General features: G+C 37.0%; 1 protein-coding gene across 1 annotated transcript; it reads left to right on the plus strand.

Moving 5' to 3' along the window:
• The first annotated feature begins 7,345 nt into the window (after window positions 1-7,345).
• LOC110930527 (glutathione S-transferase T3-like) lies at window positions 7,346-8,331 on the plus strand. Its single transcript, XM_022173847.1, has 2 exons — window positions 7,346-7,655; window positions 7,742-8,331. Exons 1-2 carry the CDS (start codon window positions 7,346-7,348, stop codon window positions 8,329-8,331), a joined length of 900 nt encoding a protein of 299 aa, XP_022029539.1.
• Window positions 8,332-10,323: the final 1,992 nt, after the last annotated feature.

Below are 10,323 nucleotides of genomic sequence, written 5' to 3' on the forward strand. Positions count from 1 at the left end.
GGTTTCGACGTGGCCCCTTGGGCGGGGGTTTCAGCCCAGGCGTTGGACGGGGCTATCAAGATGACATGACGGGATCTCATTGGTCAAGATAAGTAGCCATTTCGGCTAGCCGTTGGCCAACGGCTATGTGTTTAAAAAAAATTATTCACTATAAATACTCACACTTCTATTCATTTTTTTACCACAACTACTCCACCTCTTCTATAATCATCTCTATCTTATTTTTAAAAAAAATTCTCATCCAACCACAATACGTAAAATGAATCCTCGTAGTCGTGGTTTTGACCCGAACAATCCGTGGGCATTCCAAGAAACACCTAGCCCAACATCCAGTCGTCCAATTGCTCCCTTTTTAATACACTCCACGATGCCAGATATGGCTGGTTACGCATTGTTTATCTCGAATCGTTTGAAGAATGATGTCGGTCGAAAACACCAATGCCTTTCGCGCAACGCGCGTTATTGAAAAACACTAGTTAATAATCATTCTTAAGTTCGTTGTATATGGATTTGACCAATAGAAATTTTAGTTGGTATACCGTGCAATATAAAAATAATATTGTTATTATGATTCCTAAATAAAAAGTTATGATTTTGTCACTGGGTGACACCAACAACACTAAGAACCAACAAGATCATGATCGAGCCTAACCCCCTTAAGGATGTACGAAATCTAAACACATTCCATGCCGTTACAGCTCCAACTCTATACATAATAGTGCTTAGATGAATCGGTAGAGAATAACAAAATCAAGAAATTAAGGAATGATCAAACCCCAAAAGGGGTTTTAGTGAAGTTTGAATTTTGTGTCATGGGTTCTGATTGTTTGTAAATCTTGTGACTTTTCAAGGATTTATGATTTTAGGGGGAGAAATGGTGAATCCATGATGAGAGATGGGACAAGCGAGAGGGTGATGAATATTTGAAAGATATTTTTCTAAAATAAATCTTATTAAAACGGATTTATGCTATGAGTATTTGAACAATGCTCTAGTTTCTGTGGTTAAAAGAGAAACAATGGATAAAGTAACAGATAACAATGTAATGGCTCGATTTTAAGCTTTCGAAATGTCGAATAGAAGAAAACTATTTGGCAAATTTTTAAATTGTTTTATTATTGTGTTTTCCTTTTGTTTCATTTACAATTTACACTGTATAAATGCATGGCAAAAAAAAAAATAAGCGTTACCCTTAAACTTTTGTTCTAGATCCGCCACTGACAGATGTGGTACGTAAACCACAAACATTTTACCTCTGAAAAAACAAACAACACCTAAGTGTTGTTGCAACATGCCTAGTTAAATTTGCTATTGCTGTTGCCCATTTCTTTATAGAATTTTTTGGTACGGGTTACATCCTGAACTAACCTTTGAAAAGCTTTTCATGGTTTATAAATGGACTTGTTTGACACATGGGAGGCTTTGATGGTGTGCGGGGAGGACCTCCGCATAAGGCCCACGATTTCGAGGGGCATGCGATTTAAAAAAAAATCCGATACGTATATGTTATTTTTTTAAATAGTAAACACATACAACTTTCAATATAGGCCCATTTACAAATTATTTTTTATGGTTTAGAATTTAGGCCACTTGGAATTAAGTTTATTAAGCCCAATACTAATTTGATCTTTTTTAAATAATAACAAAATATAACAGAAGGACACATTTTTTCAATCTCGAACAGAGTACGTGAATTATCAGAGACGCCTCTGGTTTGACACCTTATAATGTTTAGAAACTCAACTGACTGCTGGCATGTATCAAGCCTTAAGGTAGTAAATTGGTAGCTGAATGACAAAGTGTTATGATTTATATAGAAGGAGCCAACTATAAGGAGAAATCATTGACCAGTGATCCAAGGCTACAGTGGAGGACTTGCCCTTTTGACAGGTTGAAGGCTTCGGACCTGCGGATAAAAGGATGTCTCTTCCCACATGCACCTTTTGCGGCCGAGTGAGAGATATCACACGTAAAATGTGATGTGACTTGTCACTATTTTGTATTTTTCACTGTTCACTGGTCATTTCTGAACCCTTTTACTTTTCAACCTTTTAAGCTGTATTGTATTTTAGTCAGTTTATTAAGCTTTGACAAGCACACCAATAAAATCCTAATGCCACTTCAAAAGTAACGTTACAATTTTTTTTTTTTTTAAATTCAAGCCTTGCTTGAGTTCTACAAGTGAATGAATTGTTAACTTTTAGTAATAAGAGCATTTATTTAAAAGAAAGTTTAATTGATTATATACTTGTTTTAGACGTATATAATATATATAAATTTATACATAACTTTATTGATTATTGAAGATATTGTTGTCGATTTTTTTCTCTTTGCTTTTAATTTTAGTCGATGATATTTGTAACAACTCTTTCTGTTACTCTTATTTGTAGATGTGGCATGACACAAGAGAGGCTATGGATAATGATATAGATTTTTTGTTGATGATGATGCCGAAATTTTTCTAGTAAGTTAGGTATTTCGTTAGTTTAGCTTATATAAGATTATATGTAGTGTATTTATGGAATTTAATGTAGTTTGTTATGCATTCAACAAAGGATTGTAATTTGACGGGTTTATTTTCAAGTTGAATTTAATGTGTATTCGGTTGATTAGAAAATGTTTGATTGGTGTATATAAGCTTGATGTATATTTCCGAAAAAGCATTTCAACTACAAAATTATTTTATTTTCCAGCGTAAGAAATGCATAAGAAAAAAAAAGATACATTTTGTTGGAATTGCGTAAGAAAAAAACTTAATTTCGTAGGAATTACGTAGGAAAAATAGATACATTCCGTTGGAATTGTGTAGGGAAAACACTAATTTCGTAGGAAATGCGTAGAAAAAAAAGAATATAGTTCGTTGGAATGGTGTAGGAAAAAAATATTTTCGTATCTCTGCCTAAAGAGAACCACCTCCACCCATAGACAACCATCACCTCCAGTCACCCGGAAAAAAGAACAAGGTGACAGTGACGGGGGTGCGGGGAGTCCATACTCCACCGACCTTCGATGACCAACACTGGAACAATTGTCCCCAACGTCCTCGTTAACCTCCGCCGAAGGTGATGTCGTTGATGTTATTGAGGAAGAAGATGGCGCCAAACTTGCTGATCGGTATGGGTGGATCTGAACAGGGACCTAGATGTGGTGCTATGGGGAGGCTATGGTGGTGGATTTCATATCTTTGATTTGTGAATGTAGGGCTCCTGATTTTTTCTACATGATGATTTTAAACTTGAATTGAAGTTTCGGTAGGTTATGTAGCGGTGTCGCGGCTAACCACCCTCGGTGCCGTCGCTAACCGCCCTCGCCTTCGTTGCTGTTTCGTGCACTATTTATCTCTATTTTACTATTATTTAGGGGCTGGTGGTGATTTGTGTTAAGACAGTAGCCAAAGGAAAACTAGAATTCATTTAGTGTTTAAAGAACTTATAATGGAATACTAATGATTTGTATTAGTTTAGGGGCTGGTGATAGTTTATGTATAAGGAAGTAGATTGTGTCCACACTAAGCGTTAATTTTTGTGTTGTCATATTTTCAATCTTTTAGGTGGAGTGGTGGTGGTGGATGGATGGGGATGGGGATGGTGGTCGGAGTTAGGAGAAGTTAGAAGTGGCGGTGGTCCATGGTGGCTCTGGTGAAAATGGGTTGTTGGGTTTGTGTAGTTTTATAATTTCTTACTTTTATGTAATAAAAACACATGCTTTGCGTGTGAGGGTGTTTAACTTAGTTTTTAGACGACGTTAGTCCTAAAGGTTATAAGATGTAACAAAACATGAACATAAAGATTGGGTTTCGTCGATTTCATAGTGAAAGATATGAAGTGCAGTTAAGGTATAACATAAAGGTTGATTTCTGTAATTTAGTCTACATTATATGTGCACACCGCAAGCAAAGCGTAATTGTTACATAGAAAGTAAAGAACTATATGTAGGATGAGAGAACTGCTGGTGATGTCACCATGAAAGCGGTCCTAAATAACCTAATTAATGAAGTAACTTCCAGCAGTTAACAAAACTGATGGATAGTTACAAAGATAATGTTACATTGAACTATTACCTTGATAAAGAAGAATATAACAATTGGATTCCTAAACTGCTGGAGGATTCTTGCATTTTAGGAAATTTCGTACTTCTGGTCTTTGGTTGACTTATTGACTTGATCTTCTGATTTTCAGTTTTGACTTTTGTTGACTAGTTGACCAGCACTTTGACAATCCAACACTTGTACTTTTGTTCTCTTTTCGTTAGAGCATCAGTTCTGCTCTAGCACTTTTGGTGGTAGTTTGTAAAGCTTTCAACGAGGAAACTTCTGACCTTTAGATTGTATTTCAACTTATTCAATAAGACAGTAAAGATGGTTACCTTAGATTTTGGCTTTCATAATCAACACCTTGGGAGAGAGAGGTCTTGGGTTCAAGTCTCACGGACTACAGGAATAAAAAGGAATTTGCCGTTAAAAAAAAATAATCAACAATCTTACATAACCGAACACATATATCTACTGGGAATAAATTTTGGATAGAACTTCCTTTGAACAATTTCATAGATCATGGTCATAAGTAGGTTTCATATTGGTATTGGTATTGTGTTTGTATACTTTGACATAAGATACATATTGGAACTTGATTCTATAAAGGCATGTTATTTGACATGTCCTAATGTTGTAATAATTGAACATGGATCTTCCATAATTGAACTTGCCACTAAAGTATAATTGACCGGTCATTTTCAGTTGTCGCTAGTCAAGCACAAAGTGGACACCTCATATCAAATTTGATTATCCACCAATTGAAAACGGGAATGGTGCAAACTCCAAATAAAACATTAAAGATTGTGTGGTTGACCACGTAACTGGAAGAAAAAGGCAAAACATTAAAATCGTGGCATAACTTTTAAGAGTTCTTTTTACAAAAGTAGTGTTGGAAGTTGGAACCGAGGGATATGAACAAATAAGAACTATTTCAATAAGGTCTAAAAATATGTTTTTATTTATTTTTTTATTTTAAGCAATTTATTATTTGCTTACACAGATATCATATATTTGGTTGTTTTACGTCAGTAACAAATTTCAGGTATAATATAGGACCTTGATATTCACACACCTCAAACTTTATATCTACATCCCCCAAAGTGTCCCGCTTTGACCAAAGCGGTGCGTTTTGGCCTGCTTTCCAGACAACTGGTGATGTGATGGCGTACGATGTCCCTATTTTGTACGTTGAAGCGCCCCGTTTTGGCCAAAGCGATGCGTTTAAGGTGCGATCTGCAGACAAAGGGGGATGAGACTTGATAGGATTCTATATTTTGTATGGTGTCAGAGAAAGTGTCACGTTTTGAACCCTAAGTGCCGCGCTTTGGTCAAAGCGCAACGCTCCCACCCTCATTTCATGCATTTAAGAGGCAGGCCATCCGTTCTGTCTCGTGTCCTCAAATTTTTTTTCATCCATTTCAAAAAATTGAGGTTGAGGTTCTGTTGGGTTTTTTGTTTTGAACTGTGAAAATTCTGTTGAGGGGAGCATTTTTTCAGTGAGTGATTACGATGTCGTGATTTAGCAACTACATTTTCGGTGAATACTCTGAGGAGTCCGTTGTTCCAGATTCTTATGAGGGAGCCGTTATTTCTGCCTCATATGATATACTGATCCCTTCCAACACGAGGGAGGAGGAATAGGTTGTATCTGGCATTCGTTATTATGACAATATGGTTGAGCGGGACTTGAATGTCCCTATGGAAGACTCTGACGCACAATACGGCTATTCGGATTACAGATACCGAGGTGAACCGTATTCTCAGGCTGAATATCCGTACGGTCAGCCAAACTATCACGACCACGGTTACGGTGGTGGGCAGAGCTATGTATAACAAGACTATCCAGACACCGGTTATGGTGGTGAGCGGAGCTATGTACAACAACACTATCCCGACCACGGTTATGGTGGTGAGCCTAACTATATATATTTTGTAAAAATAAAACAACTTTAAATCAACTTTAAATTATATATGTTTTATAAAAATAAAACAAAAATCTACAATTTTTCAATAAAAAAACACAACCAAATACAACCAAACAACAAACCAACAACCTATTTTTTCCACCAAAACCTCATTTTTCCCCCAAAAATAAACAGTCAGCCCAAAACGACCCGCTTTGGCCAAAGTGATGCGCTTCGGTACGAGGTAATCAAACAAGGAATGACAGGCTCAGCCTTTGTCTGTTGATTTTAACCTCAAGCTCCCCGCTTTAACCAAAGCGAGACGTTTTGGAGTGTGCGAATAGCCTGGGCCTAATATAATAGATCAGTTGAAAAGTAGAAAAAGTGATGTTTCGTGAGATCATAAAAATTAGATATCATTATGAGCTGAGGCATTTTAAAATTGTGATCTTATACTCTGATTGGCTCGTTATACAAGTTTATGTTAATAGGCTAAATCATACATCTTTGAAGTTTGGATTACAATTTTTAGTGGGCTAATTTTTAAATTTGGGCTGATAGAAAGCGGGTTAGAGAATTTTGTTTTTAGACCGAGTGTTTTTGTCGAAATATTTGGCTGGTCATTTGGGCTTACTAGGTTTTGACTTGGGCCATTCAGTTGAATAAAAGATTATTTTTTGAACAACCTTTTAATCTACAAAAATCTCTAAAATGGGGAGTCGTCACAAGGAGATGTTAAAAAATAAATTTGAAAATTTCATGTTTTTTGGAAAATGCAACAGTTGAAATGATGATGGAACGGTATTATGATTTAGTATATAAGATGGACGAGTTTTGTATAAAGATTTCAGATACTGTGAAAATATTAAAGTTTGCAGATTTGTTACCCTCACATTGGGATGATTTTGTGTTCAAATTGAAGAAACGTTCAGATTTTTTTGAAGTTGGCGTATAAGAGTTTCTTAGGCCAGGGGGTGTGGCCTAACGTCACCCCGTCAACTAGGCAACCATAACGCCCCTGGGACGGCATCTACCACACCGAGCAAATGAAAGGGGGCGCCATCCTCCTTCCGACAGCGCGTTAACGAGGCCAAATTGAGTTGATCGATGGAGAATGGTCAAAATGACCGTTGGTGCGAACGGTAACATTCAAAAAAAAAATAATTTTAAACTTTATAATTCACCTATAAATACCCAACTTTTTTCTTCATTTTCGTCCATTCTACCTCTAATCTTTATACCAACTCTCTACACTTTTTTTTAAATAATCAAACAATGTTTCCCCAACAACCAAAACGTGTGGGATCCAAACCATCCGTTTGGGCAAAGTGCACCAAACAATCCCAACAACAAGCAAGAAGACTGTTATCGAAGAGACCCGCGGACGGGTGAGCTTGGATATTATTCGATGCCACCTAGCACCCCAACTTCTCCTCATCCGACCACTCCACCGATTCCCGGTTTTTACGGATATTATTCCCAACCTCCATTATTTCCCCAAAACATACCCCAAACCCAAAACACACCCGAACCCGAACCCGAATCCGTACCCGAAACCCAAGCCGAACCCACTTTCTCAAAAGGTGTACGGTCGAGAAGGCGTCGTAAGAAGGGTGAGACCGAAACACATACTCCTAAGAAGGTCGAATTGTGGACGCCTAAGGAAGAATTTGCTTTGGCACAAGCATGGCTCGACGTATCAAAAGATGAGATTGTTGGTAAATTTTATCTCCATAAACTTTTTTTACATACTTTTATAAATATACTTTTGTAAATATATTTTTATAATTAAACATTTTTATAGGAAACGACCAAGATGTAAAAGTATTTTGGAGGCGAATACGTGAGAAGTTTTTCGCCGCAATGGATCGTGGTGAATATTATACGGCCGACTCTTTTTCAGGAAAGTGGACCGCTATGTGGACCAAGATTAGCAATTTCAACAATATACATAATATTCTCGTCAACAATCATAGAAAAAGAAGCGGTTCGAGCAACGTAGACGTTATAACCCAAGCCCACAACGACTATAGATTGCATCATGGGCATTCGTTTACGATGCTAAATTCGTGGGAGCTTCTTCGCAAATCTCCCAAGTGGCATCTTGTACCACCGTTTGACCCAACCTCCCATAGGTCAAAACAGTCCAAATCAACATCCACTACCGAACCATCCGAGTTTGATGCTCGAACAACAATTAATCTAAACGAAGACTTCGACGAATTTGAACAACCGCAAGAGCTGCCACGACCAAAGGGTAGGGATAAAAGTAAGGCAGCGGCACAAGCACGAGACACGTCTTCTTCAACGGCATCAGATGACCCGTCAAGGTTGGACGAGTTCGACAACAGACTCAACAAAATAATCTCGATGAAGGAAAGGAGCAAGAACTAAAAATGGACAAGAAAATCCAAACAAACATGCAATTTCTCGCGAAAGACTTTTCACATCTAGCAGAGGAGGACCAAGTCATTTTGGAGGCTCGTAAGACACAAATTCAAGCGAAATATATGTAATTTTATTTTCTAGTACTTTATTTTTTAACTTTGCATTTTTTAGGACTTTGTAATGTTTTCTTTTATTTTAATGAAATTATGTTTTTTTTTAATTTTCTAGTTATTAAAATTGGCATTTAATTTAAAAAATAAAATCTGTAAATAAAAAATAATAATTAGGTTATGATGATGGGGCTTTATACCACACCCTGCAAGTTAAAGGAAGGGGATTTAAAGCCCCCTGTGTGACGTGACGGTGAGGTGGCGTGATAAAGCCCATAGGGGCTTTATACCATACCCACCAGCCTAGAAGCGTAAAAAAGCATGAACCCAAAGCAAAATGGAAGAAGGAAATGAAGAGATAAAAAATAATGGTGAAGAATTTTGAAGCCAAAGAATCTACCTCATTTACCATTGAAGCTTCATGTTCTGAACCGGTTTGTCCAAAGTGTGAAAAATATCAGACAGATAATGTCAAACTTATGAAAGATGTGGAGACTTTGACATTGGAAAATAAAAATTTAAAACAAAATGAAAACTATTCTGAAAACAAAGTAAAAATTTTAGAAAACGAAAAATTAGTTTTAAATGAAAATATTGTCGAAAAACAAAAAGAAACTAGGTCCTCGTTCATTAATGTCGCGGTGATATCTAAACCTAAGTTTGATGTGCGCAATCCATCAGAAATAGGTAGAAACACAAGATTTCACAATTTTCTATGTTTTATAAACAATTGTCAGTCACGGTACAAATTTGACAGCGCTCGCCCCAAGGTCCATCACGTATGTCACACCCTGACTTTTGCGGAAGCGTGGTTTATTTGGTGTGACTTCTTAATACCATAGCAACAATCATAACAATGCTATATGATAAAAATATGAGATGTTCATCCGTTAATATTGTTTAGAAAATACCATAACATACTTGTCTTGAAACATCAACCCAAAATAAGTTACATCCATGACTTGTTTAAAATGAGTTCACAAGGACTCAACAAAAGACTTTAAATAAAACGAGGTTTGGAGACATGTTGTAACACCCCGTGTTTTCGAATGTCAAAGTCAAAGTCAAAGTCAAAGTCAAGTTTGACTTCTTTAACTGTAATTAGTTTATTCTATGTTTTGTTTGTATTATGTGGAGTAAGTGTTGTTAATCAGAGAAATCGAAGTAATCGAATGTTTAATCGACGCGAAACGCTTTACGACTGTGAATAGTAGGAAGTAACAATGCGATAAAGTTAATCAATCAATAACCAAGCTAATCGAATCATCAATCGAACTCGAAACTCGAATTATGCGAATTTGGTGTTATATTACGTGTGTGTGTACCTTATGTGTTACCTGTGCGTGTTTACTTTATGCTATGTGTGGTGATCAATCGAATCGAAACTCGAAACTCAATCGAACTCAGTCGAAATCGAAATCGAATATGGAATGTAGATGCTTGTATGTAGATATAGTGGTTGGGATTAAAAGTAATTTGAATAGGAAACTCTATCATACTCGTATCATCTTCAATCGAAATCGAAATATCAGAAATCGTCACGCCAAACACTCGAAGCAGGCTATTGATCGATCAGGCTCCCAGCCGATCGAACAGCCCAACCGATCGGACGGACTATCCGATCGAGCAGGCTGTCCGATAGGGATGCCTGGCTGATCGGCCAGCCCTTTCCCCTTTTGGAAGCCTATAAATAGGCCTGTCATTGTCATTCTTTCCACTTTTGGAAACCCTCTGACCGACCAGCTCGTGTTCCTCACTATTTCTCAGATTTCTCTCAATCCCGGTAAGATTTCATCCTAAATCTTGTACTTTCTTGATCAATACATGCTCCTACACCTTTCTATCTTTCAAATCTTGATTTCTAACCGTGAAATCATCAAGATCTAAG

The sequence above is a fragment of the Helianthus annuus genome, chromosome 1 (genome assembly GCF_002127325.2).
Source record: "Helianthus annuus cultivar XRQ/B chromosome 1, HanXRQr2.0-SUNRISE, whole genome shotgun sequence".
In the NCBI taxonomy this organism is placed as follows: domain Eukaryota; kingdom Viridiplantae; phylum Streptophyta; class Magnoliopsida; order Asterales; family Asteraceae; genus Helianthus; species Helianthus annuus.